The 19,797-nt window shown below is 51.7% G+C and overlaps 2 protein-coding genes across 4 annotated transcripts in view; one reads left to right on the forward strand and one right to left on the reverse strand.

Moving 5' to 3' along the window:
- LOC138759153 (transmembrane and coiled-coil domains protein 1-like) overlaps nt 1–9,197 on the forward strand; it is a 45,876-nt gene extending 36,679 nt beyond the window's left edge. For both annotated transcript variants that reach the window (XM_069929163.1, XM_069929162.1), the window contains 2 exons: nt 4,451–4,586; nt 8,607–9,197. In XM_069929163.1, coding sequence (XP_069785264.1) covers nt 4,451–4,586; nt 8,607–8,918 — 448 coding nt within the window. In that variant the 3' untranslated portion in view covers nt 8,919–9,197. The remainder of the gene's footprint in view (nt 1–4,450; nt 4,587–8,606) is intronic.
- A 4,028-nt stretch (nt 9,198–13,225) lies between these two features.
- nprl3 (NPR3-like, GATOR1 complex subunit) overlaps nt 13,226–19,797 on the reverse strand; it is a 50,995-nt gene continuing 44,423 nt past the window's right edge. For both annotated transcript variants that reach the window (XM_069929139.1, XM_069929140.1), the window contains exons 10-13: nt 19,519–19,648; nt 17,811–18,000; nt 15,400–15,592; nt 13,226–13,716 (exon numbers count right to left, since the gene is read on the reverse strand). In XM_069929139.1, the coding sequence (XP_069785240.1) occupies nt 13,551–13,716; nt 15,400–15,592; nt 17,811–18,000; nt 19,519–19,648 (679 nt within the window). In that variant the 3' untranslated portion in view covers nt 13,226–13,550. The remainder of the gene's footprint in view (nt 13,717–15,399; nt 15,593–17,810; nt 18,001–19,518; nt 19,649–19,797) is intronic.

The raw sequence follows: 19,797 nt of genomic DNA on the forward strand, positions 1-19,797 counted from the left end.
AACAGACAAATATACTTTATTGGAACAAACTGGGGAACCACACATGGAGTTTATTAGAAACCGCCGATTTCAGACTCCATCTCTTAAAGTGATCAGATACAAGTACGAAAATACTTCAAATGGAATTTTGGACGACACGATTTCTTTTTCTTCTTTTCTTTTGCGTTCTTCTATTGTTTATCTATTTTTCTTTCTCTTTTTATTTCTTGCTTTACGTTATATGGGGTGGCGAGGGTGGGAGGAAGGGGGGAATGAAAATGTCACTGTGTATATTTTAATCATGAATATTTGCTTATATTGTTATTGACCTGGTTCACGGTGAAATATTAATTTTTTTTAAAAGGGGAGAAATTTAGGGGGAACTTCTTCAAATAGAGAACGGTGGGAGTGTGGAACAAGCTGAGTTGGTGAATGCGGGCTCAATTTTAACATTTAATAGGCTTCATCAGTTGGGGATTGAGTTCAAGGGTAGAGAGGTCATGTTGCAACTCTACAAATCTCTACAAATTGGAGGATTGTGTTCAGTTCTGGTCACCTCATTACAGGAAGGACGTGGAAGCTCTGGAGAGGGGGCAGAGGAGATTGACCAGGATGTTGCCTGGATTGGGAAACAAGTCTTATGTGGCAAGGTTCGTAGAAGGATGAGAGGAGACTTGACAGAGGTTGACAAGATTCTGAGAAGCAGAGACTGGTGGATGGCCAGAGCCTATTTCCCAGACACCAGGGGACGTCTATACAAAGAAAAGAGAGGGTTTTTTTTTTAACACAGAGAGTTGTCGGGGCTTGAAATGCCTCACCAGAGGTGGTGGTGGAGGCTGGAACATTTAAGAGATTCTTAGGTCCATGGATGGAAGATAAATAGAGGGTTTTGGGGTAGGGAGGGGTTAGTACTTGTTTTTGATGGGTCAGCACAATATCGAGGACTAAAGGGCCTGTAGTGTTCTGTGTTCCATTCCTGAAGGCCAGGCAACATTCTAGTAGTCCTTCAATCTTTCCCCGGGGTAAAGGCCTCTGGCCGTCCACATGGTCAATGCCTCTCATTATCTTGAACATGTCCATCAGGTCTCTCCCTTCTCTCCGTCTCCTGTCCTCCAGCTCTGTGTTCACAGAGCCTCCTCCTCCTCCCTCACCTTCCCTCCCTTCATATTTACATCTGACTTACACCTTGTGTCCATTCTGCTCATTCCCTCCCTTCTTTCCCCCCCCCCTCAGCCTTTTTTAATTGAGGCGCCTGCCTGCTTTTTGCTCATACCTTGATGAAAGGCTCAGGCCCAAAACATCGGCGATATATCTTTACCTCCCTGAGTTGCTCCAGGTTTTCAGGGCACACAGTTTCACCGGGAAGGCACGGTGAAGGAGCCAGTCCTCCGTAGGTTCCAGGAGAATAGACCAAGTTCATGCAACTTCTCCTCGTAAGGTGTGCTCCCCAATCTTTAAGTCTCCTCTGCACCCTCTCTGTCACATCCCCATCCTTCCTGCAGCGAGGTGATCAGAACTGAGCACGACAATTGAAGAGGGGTCTAACCAAGTTCTTTCCCAGTTGCAACAGAGGAGAGGTGAAAGATCCTGTGGTGCAGAGCAAGGGTAACAATCTGGGCCTCAACATGGACAGGACAAAGGAGATGATCATGGGTGTCAGGAGGACCAGGAATGACCATCTTCCTCTACACATTGACCACTCTGCTGTGGAAGGTCCCAAGTTCCTTCAAGTTCACTTAATGAGTGACCTATTGTGGACACTGAACATCTCGTCACTTGTCAGGAAGGCGTAACAGCAACTGCACTTCCTGAGAAGAATGAGGTGGGCAAGGCTACTGGCCAACGTCTCGTCAACCTTCTACAGGAGCTCTATCAAGAGTGTCCTGGCCGGCTGCATCACCGTGCGGTATAGTCGCCACAGAGAAACAGATCGGAGATCCATCCACAGAGCGACAGAAAGGTCTCACTCCCCATCGACGTGATCGACTAGGATTGTTGTCCAAAAAGGACACGCTGAATCATCGTGTACCCCCTTCCACCCCCACTCACAGCTGCTCCCATCGGGGAAGAGATCCAGGAGGATTAGAGCCAGCACCACCTGGCTGAGGAACAGATGAACGACCAAAGGAATGCTCACACTGATCCTCCGAGACTCTAATAGTCACAAAACAATACTTATTTGTACAGATGAACGACTTGTCCTGAATATGATTTGATTGTCTGTATGTGTGTTCGTTGGGTTGTACTTTGTGCGATCAGATGAAGATAAACTTGACTCGACAACATCACAGACCTTCCGCTTGTATTGCTCTCTGTGCCACAGCCTCCAAGAGCCCAGGTTCGATCCCCAGCTCCCGCCACTGTTCGCGTCTGGGGTTGGTGCTGTGATGGATTATGTTATGCTTTATATTGTATTTAGATATGTTTTAAAGGAGATAAATTGTGGCAGGTTTTTTAGTGTAGGTCACATACAAACACTTCAACACAGATGTAAGTTAAAATGCCAGAGCTCTGTTCCAGCCAGACAGTCCAGGCTTCGAGTGCCTTTGCAAAAACTTTGAATAATGCCTATAGAGACTTGACAAGTAGGTGTTAATTGGACATAGAGAGAGAGAGAGGGAGGGAGAGAGGGAGAGAGAGAACTCCGTTCTACAGTTCAGCAGCAGCAGCTGGGACTAGAACAGGACGAGCTGGCAAACTTGTGGAAAACCCCCATGTTGAAGACGGGTTGTAAGATCTTAGTTCAGCCTGGTCAAAGCCCTTGTGGTCCATACAAGAGTGAATAAGGGAAACAGAAAAGGAACTTTGTAGTTACCTGAAAGAAAGAGGTTATCATCTGGAAAACCCTGATGGGGCAAGTTTCTTCGGCAAGACACTGAAGTGGCTGATCGGAAGGAATCAGTTTGTGTCCAACAAGCAACAAATCTCTCTCTGAAAACTGGCAAGAACCTTCCTGAGCGGTAACCATTTACCTTTCAAGCACCAAAGCCTGGTGAAGATTCATAAATGTTAAATTCTGTGCACAGTAGAAGGAGTGAGATTGGACTGTGAATCAAATAACTTTTCTGAACTTTAACACACATTACATACTTAGAATTAGGAGGGGGTTAAGTTAGGCTAGTTAAGTTAAAGATTGATCCTGTTTTCATGTTAAAAAATAATTCAAAGTAACTTTTGTTTAAGTAACCATATGTCTAGCTAAATTTCTATTGCTGCTGGGTTTTGGATCCTCTGGGCCCGTAACAGCACGTTCTAACCTTGTGGGTTCCCCCCCCACCCCCCACTCACTAAGTGCTCTGGTTTCCTCCTAACAACCTGCGTTAATCGACTGTCATTAACGGTGATCCCAGTGCCATTACCATTACAATGCCCCTGTGTCGAGTTGAGAGGTCACGAAGCAACTCAACAGATCTCTGGTGAGACCCCACTTAGAGGATTGTGTTCAGTTCTAGTCGCCTCATTACAGGAAGGATGTGGCAGCTCTGGAGAGTGGGCAGAAGAGATTCACCAGGATTGGGAAACAAGTCTTATGGGGCAAGGTTAGTAGAGCTTTGGAGCGGAGAAGGATGAGAAGAGACTTGATAGAGGTCTATGAGATAGAGGTGTAGACAGGATGGACGGCCAACGTCTGTTTCCCAGACACCGGAGGACGTCTGGACAAAGTGAAGGGAGGGAAGTTTAGGGGAGACGTCGGGGGCAGGTGTTGTATGCAGTGGGGGCTTGGAATGCCCCTTCTTGGTGGAGGCTGGAATGTTAGGGGCATTTAAGAGACTCTTCGATAGGCTCATGTGTGACCTGGTTGGTGTAGTGGTTACAGGGCCAGTGTCTGGGGTTTGAATTCCTGCACTGTCTGTAAGATGTGTGCACGTTGTCCCCCATGTCTGCGTGAGTTTTCCTGGGGGGGGGGAGCTCCGGTTTCCTCCCACCGTTCAAAACACACTGGGGGTTGTAGGTCCATTGGGCATGGGCTCATGGGATGAAGTGGCCTGTTACTGTGCCATGACCAAACTTATCCTGCACTCTTATTATTGTCGAATCTTTTGGACCAATTTGTCGTGTCAAATTTGGGGGGGGTTCCAACTTTTCCACTCATAACTTTTGACCGTGGTAAGTACCTGCGTCGTTCAAGGCATTGGCAGCTCGGACAGGTGAGAGCTGCAGCTGGAGAGTGGCTGTGGGGAGAGGGTTGAGGTGTTGGGAGCTCTGGTGGCAGGGCGGCTGGGGAGAGGGTCGGGGTGTCAGGAGTTCCGACGGGAGTGCAGCCGGGCCCAACAATAGCGGGGTTGGGCGGTCAACTATTACATGGTGTCAATTATTATGCAAATATTGGATCTGTGCAGAGCTCGATGGGTGGAAGGGTCTTGATCTCCTGGCTGCTGCGCTGCCCTAGAGGGGGGACCTGCGACCCTCCTGCCCGCTCTGACATTCCCGCAGTTGCTGCAGCTGAGGTGACTGCCCCCCTTGCTTCCAGGCTCAGCCAGATGCAGGCTCAGCTGAACGACCTGATGGATCTCCACGACAGCGAGGTCAGCAATCTCCAGAGGGAGCTGGCCAGTCTGGAGGAGAAGATCGCCTACCAATTGTACGAGAGTGGCCGGGACATCTGGGTGAGTGCGCACTGGGACAGGGAGGGTGTCTCTGCCATCAGACCCATGGGGAATGGTGGGGGCAGTGGGGAGAGAAGCTGCCTCGTGGCTCCTCATGCTCGATCACCATTTCCGTGTGTGTGTGTGTGTCTGTGTGTGTGTCTGTGTGTGTGTGTGTGTCTCTGTGTGTGTGTCTCTGTGTGTGTGTGTGTGTGTGTGTGTGTGTGTGTTTCTATGTGTGGCCTGTGTGTCTATGTCTGTGTGTGTGTGTCTGTGTGTGTGTCTATGTTTGTGTGTGTGTGTCTAGTCTGTCTGTGTGCGTGTGTGTGTGCGCTGTGTGTGGTCTGTGCGTGTGTCTGTGGGTGTGTCTGTGTCTGTGTGGTCTCTGTTTCTGTGGGTGTGTTTGTGTGTGTGGTCTGTGTGTGTTGCCTGTATGTGTGTCTGTCTGTATGTGTCTATCGTGTCTATCTGGGTATGTGGTCTGTGGGTGTGTGTTCTGTGTGTGTGTGTGTGTGTGTGTGTGTGTGTCTGTGAGTGTGGTCTGTGAGTGTGGTCTGTGGGTGTGTGTGTGTGTGTGTGTGTGGTCAGTGTGCGTCTGACCATGTGTATCTGACCATGTGTTTGTCTCCTGAATGTCGCACACTGCATGTACCTACTGAGATTCTTACTTCCTGCAGCTGATCAGTTGCTGTGGAAAATGAGCTGCGTTAGTGAACTAATTACATTTAAGCAGGCTGATCAATCCGTAACTCAGATAATGTTTCACAGTAATCTGTCCTTTTGTGGTATTGGAGCAGTCCCTGATGAGTGTAACAAGGGGGAATTTCAGAGACACGGAACCTGCAGACGCTGAGATTGTAGTTAAAAACTCAGAAACAGCAGGGGGACCCAGCTGGTCTCACAGCAACCACAGGAGGCAGAGATAGAGCGCCGATGCTTTGGGTCCTTCTTCAAGGTACGAGCAAAAAGCAGGCGGGCATCTTAATTAACGATCAAAGGGGGGCAGTAGAAAGGCAATCCGTAGTGAACAGCGTGGTGCCTTTACGGCCCCACTGATTGGGGTTCGAATCCCTAAACAGTCTGTGAGGAGTTTGTACGTTCTTCCTCATGACCATGTGGGTTTTCTCCGGGAGGCTCCGGTTTCCTTCCACCGTTTGTTATTTAATGAGGTGTAAATCAGGCTGCACAGACTCGTAGGGCAGTTACTGTCCAGTACGTTGAAACTTAAAAAAATTATAAGTTTGATGGGTGGGGCGAGGAGTCCAGACCAACAGATACAAGGTGTGAATTGGGCAAGGAGAGATGAGAATTGATTTTGGCTCTGTGAGAGGGGACGGAGGGAAAGGGGAGGCAAAGGCAGAGGTGGCAAAGTGGTGAGAGAAAGAAGATGGGTTTTTAACAGGTTGGGGAAGTTGATGTTAACACTGTCCAGTTGGAGGGTGCCAGGCGCAAGGCTCCAATTTATGGGTGGCCTTAGTCTGGCCATACCCGAGACTGCGGGCAGGCATGTCAGCAAGGGGAATGGACACATGTTGTACAGAACCTGTTTTTGAACCCAGAGGGTTTCCGTACCTTCTTCCCCCAAGGTGGCTGTGACCCAGCAATTGAAGTGGGGGGGGGGGGGTCCTTTATGACCCACCTTGAGGCAGCACTGTGCAGGTGCACATCCCACCATGTCTGTACAGACACATCCAGCCTCACAACCATCCCTGAAGGCTGAAAACCAGCACGTGTGGATATAACGATCTGGATAATCATGTGGGAAATTGGATCAGCAAGTTTGCAGATGAAACCAAGGTTGGAGGCGTCATGGACAGTGAGGGAGGTTTTCAAAGCTTGCAGATGGATCTGGACCAGCTGGGAGAATGGGGTGAAAAAATGGCCAATGGAGTTTAATGCAAACAAGGGGGAGGCGTTGCATTTTGGAAGGACAAACTGAGAAAGGACGTACATGGTGAATGATCGGGCACTGAGGAGTGTGGTAGAACAGAGGGATCTGGGAATACAGAGACATAATTCCCTGAAAATGGTGTCACAGGTGGACAGGGTTGTAAAAGAGAGCTTTTGGCATCTTGGCCTTCATAAATCAAAGTATTGAGTCCAGGAGCTGGGATGTTATGGTAAAGTTGTACAAGACATTGGTGAGACCAAATTGGGAGAATTGTGTGCAGTTCTGGTCACCGAACTACAGGAAAGATATCAGTAAGATAGAAAGAGGGCAGAGAAGATTTACTAGGATGTTGCCCGGACTTCAGGAACTGAGTTACAGGGGAAGGTTAAACAGGTTCGGACTTTATTCCCCGGAGCGTAGAAGAATAAGGGGAGATTTGATCGAGGTGTTTAAAATTATGAGGGGGATTGACAGAGTAAATGTAGGTCGGCTTTTTCTACTGAGGGTTGGTGAGATACAACCAGAGGATATGAGTTAAGGGTGAAAGGGGAAAAGTTTAGGGAACGTCTTCACACAAAGAGCGATGGAACAAACTGAGGTGGCATATGTGGGTTTGATTTTAACATTTAAGAAGAATTTGGACAGATACAAGGAAGGGAGGGGTATGGTCCGGGTTCTGGTCAGTAGAACTGGGAAAGGTAATAATTTGGCACAGACTCGAAGGGCCTGTTTTCTGTGCTGCAATGTCATCTGGTTCTCGGATGTCGGGAACAAGCTGCCAGAGGTTGCGATGGTTAAAAGGCTTGTTTTCTGTGCTGTCGTATTCTATGTACGAGATATCCATCTGGCCTGCACAGAACCATAGAACACAACAACACAGAAAACAGGCCATTCAGCCTTTCTAGTCTGTGCCAAAACTTCATTCCGCTGACCTGCTCCCAGTCCATAACCCTCCAGACCTCTCCCAACCATGTTTCTGTCCAATTTATTCTTAAAGTTTAAGAGTGAGCCCGCATTTACCATGGCAGATGGGCAGCTTGATTCACCCTCTCCGAGTGGAAGTTCCCCCTAAACCTTTCCCCCTTTCACCCTAAAGCCATGTCCCATCATATTTATTTCTCCTAATCGAAGTGGAAAGAGCCAACTCACATTTACTCTGTCAATCCCCCTCATAATCTTGTAAACCTCAATCAAATTTCCTCTCATTCTTCGACACTCCAGGGAAAAGAGTCCGAACCTGTTTGACCTTTCCCTGTAACTCAGTTCCTGAAGTCCGGGCAACATCCTAGTAAATCTTCTCTGCCCTCTTTCTATCTTATTGATATCTTTCCTGTAGTTTGGTGACCAAAACTGCACACAATTCTCCCAATTTGGCCTCACCAATGTCTTGTACAACTTTACCATCACATCCCAACTCCGGGTACTCAATAAGATGGAGACACTGCCAGAGCTGCTGTTTTAACAGCCGTTTAGAATAGCACCCCATGGGTCCAGCCGTTCAATTGACTGCCGTCGGTTTCCTGCGAGGTTTGAAAGGCCTGTTGAGGGAGCTGACGGTGGGGGGGGGGGGGGTGGAATTGTTTAGTTGAAATCCCTGGTCTGTGGCCAAGATGGCAGCACCTGTTCTCCGGCAGCGGCCGCCAGGGGCTGCAGATTTTGGGGAAGTGAGGTCTGGAGCAGGGCACCAGAGGATGGGAAGATCACCCCCTCCCACCACCATCTGAGAGGGGGGAGGAACTCTGTAACACTTTTATTACCATGACAATAAATTGAATAAATTTCTGAAGGCCAAAAGCTTTCTTTATAATCCTGTCCACCTGTGACGCCACTTTCAGGGAATTATGTTTCTGTATTCCCAGATCCCTCTGTTCTACTGCACTCCTCAGTGCCCGACTGTTTACCATGTACATCCTTTCTTGGTTTGTCCTTCCAAAATGCATTAATCCTTGTCTGCATTAAACTCCATTTGGCTGTTTCCTCCAGCTGGTCCAGATCCCTCTGCACGCTTCGAAACCCTTCCTTGCCGTCCACAACGCCTCCGATCTTGTGAGACAATCGCTGCATCTCGGTCCACGGGGAGAGCGGGTGGAGGGGGGAGGATCGAAGCCCCCCCACCTGGAGTTCACAGTGCTCCCTCTCTGTCCTGCTAGGAGGAGCTGGAGAGCTTCCAGACCAAGCTGACACGACTAGAGCACCAGCAGCAGCAGGCGTCTCAGGTTGAGGGCCTCGACAGCCTCAGCCCGCGGGAGCTCCTGGGCAAGTCCATGAACCTGCTGCTCATCGCCTTTGCCGTCGTCCTGATGCTGATGTCCACTCTGTCGGCCCTGGTGCTGCCCTTCATCAGCACCCGGGCGCGGACTGTCACCACCTGCGCTGCCCTCCTGCTCCTCGTCTGCTTCTGGCGCAACTGGGACTCCTTCAACCCTTGGCCCGCAGGGAAGGACGCCGATCACAGGCCCTGATGCCAGGCCTGGGAGGAAGGGAGCCGCCGCATGTCCTGCTCCAGTCCCTTTGCCGCGGGTGCAAGCTTTACACAAACTACCCTTTGCTGATGAACACCACCCCACCCTGTCCCCCTCCCAAGCGGGGTGGGAGAGGTTCTACGGACCTCAAGTAGGGATGTCGGGTCCCCGGGAGACCACCCAGGTTGCTGTCAGTGGGTACGGCCCCGCCTGACACTGGGCTCTCTCTCTAACCTGCTGCAGAGGTCAGACATTTTTTTTGCCAATAAAAAGATTTGTTTCATGTGACAGAGGAGCGGAGTCAGTGCTTGGTCTCGGATAGTCCATCCCCCTCTGTCTCCAGCCCCAACGGCTCCAGAATCATTTATGATCATGTAGTTTTAAATTAGTAATTAAACAATTCACATGTTCCCAGGTTTCAACAGGGTATGGACAGAATGCAGAGTCAGGTGGAGAAGAGGCTGATGGAGTCCAATCCGGATCAGTGTGAGGTGATGCATTTTGGAAGGACAAACCAGAAGGTTTAACGGTCGGTTACTTAATAGGGTGGAGGAACAGGGGGACCTTGGGGTCGAAATCCACACATCTCTCAAGGTCGCTGTGCAGGGTGATAGGATAGTTAAGAAAGTTTATGGGACACTGGGCTTCATTAGTCGGTGGGGGGGGGGGATTGAGTTCAGAAGTCGAGAGGTCACGTTGCAACTCTACAAATCTCTGGTGAGACCCCACTTGGAGGATTGTGTTCAGTTCTGGTCACCTCATTACAGGAAAAATGTGGAAACTCTGGATAGAGGGGCAGAGGAGATTCACCAGGATTGGGAAACAAGTCTCGTGAGGCAAGGTTAGCATAACCGGGACGTTTCTCTTTGGAGCGTAGAAGAATGAGAGGAGAATTTGGTCGAGGTCGACTAGATCTGAGAGGTGGACGGCCAGCGCCTGTTTCCTGGGGCGGGATCAGCAAACACCAGAGGACATCCGTACAAAGTGAAGGGAGGGAAATTTAGGGTTGTTTTTTTTTACAGAGAGTTGTGGGGGCCTGGAATGCCTCGCCAGGGGTGGTGGTAGAGGCTGGAACATTTAAGGGACTCTTAGAGGGGCCCACAAATAGAAGAAAAATCAAGGGTTATGGGGTAGGGATGTGTTAGTGTTTTTTAAAGAATACATGGGTTGGCACACCATTGAGGGCCGAAGGGCCTGGACTGTACTGTAGTATTCCATGAACCTGCTGCTCATCGCCTTTGCCGTCGTCCTGATGCTGATGTCCACTCTGTTGGCCCTGGTGCTGCCCTTCATCAGCTCCCGGGTGCAGACTGTCACCACCTGCGCTGCCCTCCTGCTCCTCGTCTGCTTCTGGCGCAACTGAGACTCATTCAACCCTTGGCACGCAAGGAAGGACACCGATCACAGGCCCTGATGCCAGGCCCAGGAGGAAGGGAGCCCCGCATGTCCTGCTCCAGTCCCGTTGCTGCGGGCGCAAGCTTTACACAAACTACCCTTTGCCGATGAACGCCACCCCACCCTAACCCTCTCTTGCTTCTCTAGTTTGGTCAATATTTGAAGTTTTAATCCCTTTTGGTGGCTTTCACGAGGGAGATGGGGGGCGGGGTGGTGGCTCCTGCCACTGTACCCTCTCAGTGGAGGCCGGGATCTGAACTTAGGGGTTTCAAAATATGAGGGGCGAGTTTCTATCAACACAAAGTCTGTCTGGGTCGGCAGCAGAACATCGAGCGCTGTCGCACCGTGGGGCTGTGGGCTTGGCCCGCTCCTGATCATGCGACTTGACCCACAGCTGCGTCACCAGACCCAACTCCAACAATGTCGGCCAGTTGGCGAATCATGCGGCATTTGCTGGCCTCGTCAGCAATGGCGAGGGGTCGCTCTACAGAAGAGGTGAAAAATCTCAAGAACAACCTGAGTCTCAACATGGACAGGATGAAGGAGATAATCGTGGATGTCGGGAGGACCAGGAACGGCCACCCTCCTCTACATGACAGCCACTCTGTAGTGGAGAGAACAAGGTTCCTTGGAGCTTGTGTAACTAGTGACCTATAGCGGACACTCAACATCTTATCACTGGTCAGGAAGGCGCAACTGCGACTGCACTTCCCGAGAAGACTGAACCGGGCACTGTCACGTCAACTTTCTACAGGAGCTGTATCAAGAGTGTCCTGGCCGGCTGTATCGGGGTGCGGTACGGTCACTGTAGAGAAATGGATAGGAGATCCATCCACAGGACTGTAAGAGCGGTCTCCCTCCCCCTCCCTTTGATGTGATCAACTGGGATTGATATTTGAAGAGGGTGCGCTGAATCATCAAGAACCCCCTTCCACTCCTGCTCACAGCTGCTCCCGTCGGGAAAGAGAACCAGGAGGATCAGAGCCAGCACCACCAGGCTGAGGAGCAGCTTCTCCCCATGGGCTGAACGACCAAATGAATCACTCATATGGACCCCCGCAAGACTCTCAGTCACGAAACAATATTTATTTGTTCAGATGAAAGACTTGTCCTGTCCTGTGTATGTACTGTGTGTTTTGCACCAAAGACCGGAGAATGCTGTTTTGTCCAGTTGGACTTGTACAAAAACTTGTCTTGAAGATTGTAAGGGTGCTCGACAGGGCAGACATCCACCAGCGGGGAGAGACTTAGACAAGAGGACGTCGCAGCAACGCAAGGGGCTGGTTTTTGCGATCCGCTACGTATGGAGACAGATGAATCTGTGGTGTCCCTCCACATCCCCTTGTATGGATGAGGGAGATCATACAAGGTGAGTTTATTCTTAGCAAAGTAGACCTGTCGCACCCCTACTTGGTCCGTTCAACTCCTTCACCCAATCCCTTATCCTCACCCACCCTCCCCCTCCACCTCCCTTCCCGTACCCTGACCTTCCCTCACCCACCCTCCCCTTCCAAGGACAAACCAGGAAAGGACGTACACGGTGAACGGTCAGGCACTGAGGAGTGCACTTTAGTGGCGTCACAGGTGGACAGGGTCGTAAAGAGAATTTTTGGCACATTGGCATTCAGAAATCAAAGTATTGCGTCCAGGAGTTGGGATGTTATGGTAAAGTTGTACAAGACATTGGTGGGGCCAAATTTGGAGATCTGTGTGCAGTTTTGGTCACCAAACTACAGGAAAGATATCAATAAGATAGAAAGAAGGCAGAGAAGATTTACTAGGATGTTGCCCAGACTTCAGGAACTGAGTTACAGGGAAAGGTTAAACAGGTTTGGACTTTATTCCCTGGAGCGTAGAAGAATGAGGGAGATTTGATCGAGGTGTTTAAAATTATGAGGGGGACGGACAGAGTAAATGTAGGGTCAGTGAGATCCAAACCAGAGGTTAAGGGTGAAAGCGGAAAGGTTTAGGGGGAACTTCTTCACGTGGAGAACGGTGGGAGTGTGGAATGAGGTGAATGTGGGCTCAAATTGAAGAAGAATTACATGGATGGGAGGGGTGTGAACTGGGTGCAGGTCAGTGGGAATGAGGCAGAAAAATTGTTCGGCACAGAAGAGATGGGCTGAAGGGGCTTGTTTCTGTAATGTTCGTATGGTTCCATCTCCTCCCTCTACCCCGTCACCTTCCCCTTCCCCATCTCCTCCCTCCACCCTTTCCCTACCCCTCCCATAACCCTTACCTCTACCCCCTCTCCTTTTACCACATTCCCCCTTCTCCCTGCCATCCCATCCCCAGCCTGACCTTCCTTCTCCCTTTATTCCCTCCCCTCTGTCTTTCACTCCCTCTACCCTTCCCCATTCCCAATCTTCACCAGCATACTCTCCCTCCATCCTCTCTGTCAACCCAGTTCCCCTCTCCATTCTTGCCCCTCCCTTTACACCTTTCTCCCTCTAACCTTCTAAGCAACCTTTCCTCCCCATTCCACGTTACCTTCACACCCACACACAGACATTGTACAGTGGACCCACTGCTCCGTGTCAGCCCCACATTGATCCCACTGCCCCGCTCTCTCCCTGCAGCCCTGTGTCGGTCCCCACGAGAATCCCACTGCCCCGCTCTCTCCTCACAGCCCTATGTCGGTCCCCATGAGAATCCCACTGCCCTGCTCTCTCCCCACAGCCCCGTGTCAGTCCCCAAACTGATCCCACTCCCCCGCTCTCTCCCCACAGCCCTGCTCTCTCCCCATAGCCCTGTGTCTGTCCCTACACTGATCCCACTGCCCCTTTCTCTCCCCACAGCCCCATGTCAGTCCCACTGCTAATTGTAGGTTGAAGACTACCCTTAACACAGCGATGAAAAGCAACAAAGTCTTCAGCAGAATGAACATGTAAGATAACAAGTGAAGATGAGCGTCAATTTGACATTTCAGTTCTTTGCCGGAACTGAATTTTATTATCCAGAATTTATAACAATATTTGAGGCAATAAATACATGTATTGAGAGTTTTCTGCTGTTCTTAAACAGGAAATGCTGTTAAGTTTTCCACAAAATTGTTGCACAGTGAAGCTCCCTTTGTACCGTCCCGTCACACACTCCCGGGGTCAGACACCCTCGAGTCATAGATTCTCACCCACAAACATTCATTGTGGCCTCTGAGCGGCCCCAGGACCATGGGAGTGGGTGGAAAGAAGGCTTGGGTCTGGCATCCGTCTCCTTCCACGGCTCCCTCTCCAGCCCTCACACAAAGGGGGAGTGGAAGACCGAGATGATGGGGTCCTCGTGGTTCCTCACCACCAGCACGCTGCGGAACTTGTCGATCAGCGTCAGCAGGACCGAGCGCCGCATGTTCTCATTGTACATGATCTCCTCCAGGTGGTGGTGGCCACGAAAGTAGTGTAGGAGCCTATGAGGGGCAGTGAGGACAAGGAGACCCTTCAGTTCACGCCACCTCACTCGGGGTGGGACAAAGAGCGAAGCTCCCTCCGCAACGTCCCATCACACACTCCCGGGGTTAGACACAGAGTGAAGCTCCCTCTGCACCGTCCCATCACACACTCCCGGGATCAGATACAGAGTGAAGCTCCCTCCGCACCATCCCATCTCACAATCCTGGGGTCAGACACAGAGTGAAGCTCCCTCCGTACTGTTCCATCTCATAATCTTGGGGTCAGACACAAAGTGAAGCTCCCTCCGCACTGTCCCATCATACACTCCTGGGGTGAGACACAGAGTGAAGCTCCCTCCGCACCGTCCCATTACACACTCCCGAGGTCAGACACAGAGTGAAGCTCCCTCCGCACCGTCCCATCTCAATCCCGGGGTCAGACACAGAGTGAAGCTCCTTCCGTACTGTCTCGTCACACACTCCTGGTGTCGGACACAGGGTGAAGCTTTTTCTTTCCACGCAAATCCCACTTTAAGCAATCCCTTACTGATCCCATAGCACAAGGGTTACTTTAGTTGGGCTGTGAGTGGAAGTTGGAGGTGGTGGGGGGCGGGGGGGGTGGAGTTGAACATAAAAACACGATACTGGAAGAATTCTGTAGGTCAAACAGCGTCCTTTACACAGCAAAGATACAGAACCGACATTTCGGGCTCGAGCCCTGGAATAATGTCGGCAGGTGCCTGAACAAAATGGTGAAGGGGGACCCTCAGGGGACGGAGGGCACACTAGCAAGAAGGGGGATAGAGTGTTGAAGGGGGTGGATAGGAGACGGGGAAGGGAGGGTGAACATAGACCAGAGACGTCTGTGCTGATGCTGCCCAACTTGAGAGCGCTCGGGTGTAAAAGTTGGGTTCTGCTCCTCCAGTTCACTGGTGGTCTTGGTTTGGCCAGTGCAGGAGGCCACAGGCAGACGTGAGGGTGGGGGACCTCATTGAGGCCTTTCCAAAGCTGGAAGGCCTGGACGGAATGGATGTGGCAAGGATGTAACTCCCACTGTGGGGGAGTCCAGGACAAGAGGCCACAACTTCAGGGACGATTAGAAATGTTTCTTTAGGCAAAGGGTCGTGCATCTGTGGAGGTGAGGTCGTTAGGTGTATTTCCTCAAACCTACAGTACAGGCCCTTTGGCCCTTCATGTTATGCTGCCCCATTCCTTAAAAAAGTACTAATCCCTCCCTACCCCATAACCTTCTATTTTTCTTCTATCCGTGGGCCCGTCTAAGAGTCTCTTAAATGTTCCAGCCTCCATTACCATCCCCTGGCGAGGCATTACAGTCCTCCACAACTCTCTGTGTAAAAAAAAATTTTCTCCCTTCACTTTCTATGGACATCCTCTGCTGTCTGGTAAACAGGCATTGGCCATCCACCCTGTCTCTGCCTCTCAGAATCTTGTTGACCTCTATCAAGTCTCCTCTCATCCTTCTACACTCCAAAGAGAAAAAGGAGAGACTGACAGGTATTTGTTCAGTCAGAACATTGAGGGTGACGGGGAGAAAACCAGGGAGTGGGAGGATGGATCAGCTCGCAGTTAGAATGGCGGAGCAGACCCGATGGGCTGGAATGAGCCTATTTCAGCCCCCTTGTGACCAATTGAGCTGCCCCGCGAACCGTTCCCCCCCCACCTCCCTCTGCCAGCATTTACCGGGCGAGCATGCGCAGGTCCTCAGGGTTCTGGGCGGCCGGAATGTTCTGGATCACCTTCCTCTCGTGGTCGGACAGACTGGCCAGCAGGTTCTCTGTCAGGCGTTTACCAAGTGGGGAGTCGGAGCCGGGGACCAGCTCGGCGCTGGAGTTGTCCATGCTGGGGCTGGTCAGTGTCATGTCGTCGCTGCTGGCTGCAAGGCGAAGAGGGGGGGGGGGAAGGGAGGTGGGGTTAATCTCACCCCAACAAGCAAGCTCGGATCCCAGCTTAGGTAGCCAGAAACCCTGTGGGTCAACGCAACTGGCCAGCACTCTCAGTGGGCCGAAGGGACTGTACCTCTGATCTATGACATTGGACAGATTCGTCCCTTCTAATCTGTGTTGAGCCATTTCCATTGACCTGCACCCAGTCTGTACCCCCATCCATGTACTTGTCCAAATTCTTCTTAAATGTTAAAATTGAGCCCGCATTCACCAGTTCAGCTCATTCCACACTCCTACCGCTCTCTGTGTGAAGAGGTTCCCCTTAAACTTTTCCCCTTTCACCCTTAACCCATGTCCTTTGGTTTGGATCTCACCGACCCTCAGTGGAAAAAGCCGACTTACATTTACTCTGTTTGTCCCCCTCATAATTTTAAACACCCCTTGTTCTCCTATGCTCCAGGAAATAAAGTCTGAACCTGTTTAACCTTTCCCTGTAACTCAGTTCCTAAAGTCCGGGCAACATCCCAGTAAATCTTCTCTGCCCTCTTTCTATCTTACTGATATCTTTCCTGTAGTTCGGTGACCAAAACTGCACACAATTTTTCAAATTTGGCCTCATCAATGACTTGTACAACTTTACCATAATGTCCCAACTCCTGGACTCAATACTTTGATTTCTGAAGGCCAATTTGCCAAAAGCTCTCTTTACAACCCTGTCCACCTGTGACGCCACTTTCAGGGAATTATGTCTCTGTATTCCCAGATCCCTCTGTTCTACTGCACTCCTCAGTGCCCAACCGTTCAACGTGTACGTCCTTTCTTGGTTTGTCCTTCCAAAATGCAACACCTCATCCTTGTTTGCATTAAACTCCATCGGCCATTTTCCAGCTCATTCTCCCAGCTGGTCCAGGTCCCTCTACAAGCTTTGAAAATCTTCCTCGCTGTCCACAATGCCCCCGATCTTAGTGCCATCTGCAAACCTGCTGATCCAATTCCCCACATGATCATCCAGATTGTTGATATCGATGACAAACAACACTGATCCCAGTACCAATCCCTGAGGCACACCCCTGTTGAGTGAGGGTAGGTCTCTGATCAAAGTACAAGACCCTGAACCGACCGTGAACCAGAACGAGACCAGTGGACAGGGCAAGAAGGAAGGGGGAAGCAACCCGCGAGAGTGATCGAGGCAGTCCCGCAGGGGCGTGTTAATGTGCTGGCACCGGGCTCGGGATTTAGTAGATGTAGCAACCAGTTAATCTCTTGGGAAGTTAGCGGAAGTTGGGTGGACACAAGCTAGCTCACCATGTTCATTTCGGGAGGAATTGGGTCCAAGAACAGGGATGTGACGTTGAGGCTTTACAAGGCCCTGGTGACGTTGAGGCTTTACAAGGCCCTGGTGAGGCCTAGAGCAGGGATGTGTCGTTGAGGCCTAGAGCAGGGATGTGACGTTGAGGCTTTACAAGGCCCTGGTAAGGCCTTGAGCAGGGATGTGACGTTGAGGCTTTACAAGGCCCTGGTGAGGCCTAGAGCAGGGATGTGATGATAAGGCTTTACAAGGCCCTGGTGAGGCCTAGAGCAGGGATGTGACGTTGAGGCTTTACAAGGCCCTGGTGAGGCCTAGAGCAGGGATGTGATGATAAGGCTTTACAAGGCCCTGGTGAGGCCTAGAGCAGGGATGTGACGTTGAGGCTTTACAAGGCCCTGGTGAGGTCTAGAGCAGGGATGTGATGTTGAGGCTTTACAAGGCCCTGGTGAGGCCTCACGTGGGAGAATTTGTGAGCAGTTTTGGGCTCCTCGATGATGTGCTGACGTTGGAGAGGTTGCTTCCCCTGTGGTGGGAGAGTCCGGGACAACTTCAGGATTGAAGGGTGTCTGCGTAGGACAGAGATGCAGGGGGAGGTTCCTTCAGCCGGAGTGGGGTGTTGAATCTGTGGCCACGGGTGGTTGTTGAAGTCGGGTCGCTGGAAGTATTTAAGGCAGAGGTTCTGGACGAGCCAGGGTTATGGGGAGACGGCCGGGCAGTGGGACTGAGTGGGAGAATGGATCAGCTTGTGATTGAGCAGCGGGGCAGGCACGACAGGCTGAATGACCTATTTGTGCTCCCTTGTCTTATGGACTTTGGCTTGCAGTCTCCTTTGTTTACCACACAAGCAAGGGCTGGGCTGCTGTTGAAAGTGGACCCCCCCCACCAACAAATGGACATACTTGGTGAGCCGAAGCTCAGGGCGTTGGGGGCGCTGAGGCTTCGGCCCCCGACGCGGGAGGACACCAGGTTGTCGTCGTCCTGCCCCATCACCTCCTCCTCCCTCGGGGGCACCATCAGGCAGACGTACGTGTGCAGCTGGACAAGCAGCCGCTCCTGTAGCATCCAGATCACCATGTGGACCAGCTGGGCCTGCGGAGGGGGGTGGGGAGAGGGGGGAGACAGGGGCGAAGGGGAGGGAGTTGGCAAGGGGGAGGGAGAAAGGGTGGAGAGAGAAAGAGGGGAGAGAGAGGAGGGGAGAGGGAGGAGGGGAGAGAGAGAGAAAGAAGGGGACAGAGGAGGGGAGAGAGAGGAGGAGGGGGAGGGAGAGAAAGAAGGGAACAGAGAGGAGGCGAGAGAGAGAGGAGGGGAGGAGGGGAGGGAAAGAAGGGGACAGAGGGGGAGAGAGAGAATGAGGGGAGAAAGGAGGGGAGGGAGAGAAAGAAGGGGACAGAGGAGGAGAGGAGGGGAGAGAGAGGAGGGGAGGAGGGGAGGGAAAGAAGGGGACAGAGGAGGGGGAGAGAGAGAATGAGGGGAGAGAGGAGGAGGGGAGGGAGAGAAATAAGGGGACAGAGGAGGAGAGGAGGGGGAGGAGGGGAGGAAAAGAAGGGGACAGAGGAGGGGGAGAGAGAGAATGAGGGGAGAGAGGAGGAGGGGAGGGAGAGAAAGAAGGGGACAGAGGAGGAGAGGAAGAGAAAGGGAACAGAGGAGGAGAGGAGGGGATGGAGGAAGAGAGAGGCGGAGGGGAGAGAAAGAGAAAGGGGATGGTGGAGGGGAGAGAGGGGGAAAAAGCAGGGAGGGAGTCAAGGGATCGAGACGGGTGGGGAGGTGGAGGACAGATGGGTGAGGGGGTGGGGGGGGGGAGATGGGTCCGGGGGAGAGGGTCAGAGCAAAGGAGAGGGAAGCAAAGGCTGAATGTGTGAAAAGAATTTCAACCACGTGGCCAGACCCTTCAGCCCATCGAGCTCCTGCCATCCAACCACCGCCCCCATTCCCCTCTCCCCGCCGCCATCACCCTGGATTCTTGCTCGTGCACCCTGGCATTGCGGGTGGCTTTCCCTCGCTGGGGCCCCCTCCATGGCCTAGCATGAATTACCAGGCCTATCACCTCGCCCCACCTCTCACCCTCCCCCTCGGTCATAGGACAATACAGGCTGACCCTTCCTCTGTGGGCACCACAAGCCATCTCTTGGAATCCACCACGGTACCTGTCTTCAGTGCTGACCCAGGTCATGTGTTCCTTGTACCAACCGTGCTCTGGGTTAAAAAAACACCTTGCTCTAAAACTTTCCTTGAAGATCCCGCTCTCAAGCCAGGCCTCCCTTGTATTGAGCAGGGGTGCCCTGGGAAGGAGTCACTGGGCCGTTCCCTCTATCATGAAATATCTTGTCATATAACTCTGTCAATAAAATGAATCTGAAAGGAGGCAACCAGAACCGGACACAGGACTCCGAGTGTGGTCTAACCAGAGTCTTGTGGAGCCGTGTCCCTCCTTTGACTTACAAAAACTAATGCCCCATTAGCTTTAACTGCCTGTGAGGCAACTTTCAGGGAATGATGGTCACAGACCACCCCCCCCACCACCCACCCCCCACCCAGGTCCCTCTGCTCCACCACACAAGCAAGAATCCTGCCGTTAACTTGGGCCTCAGCCTTCCACAGTGGACCTACCTCCTGGACAGGTGGAGCGAGGGGGTTCTTGAACTGCGACAGGGAGGTTGGCAGTGAGAATTTGGAGAGGACTCCAAGGAGGTTGTTCCTGGGGAATCGCTGGGAGAACCTTTCGGTGAGGGGAGAAAATCTGGGTTGGGGGTGGGAGGGAAGAGAGAAGACAGCAGGTTGCAGTAAAACACCAGAGGATCTCAACCAGCCTATTTGGCATTGGTAGGAGACAAAGCAATGTGGGCAAGGGAACGGGATAGGGAATTGGAACCGACGGTCGCCGGGAGA

Source organism: Narcine bancroftii, chromosome 3 (genome assembly GCF_036971445.1).
Source record: "Narcine bancroftii isolate sNarBan1 chromosome 3, sNarBan1.hap1, whole genome shotgun sequence".
Lineage (NCBI taxonomy): Eukaryota > Metazoa > Chordata > Chondrichthyes > Torpediniformes > Narcinidae > Narcine > Narcine bancroftii.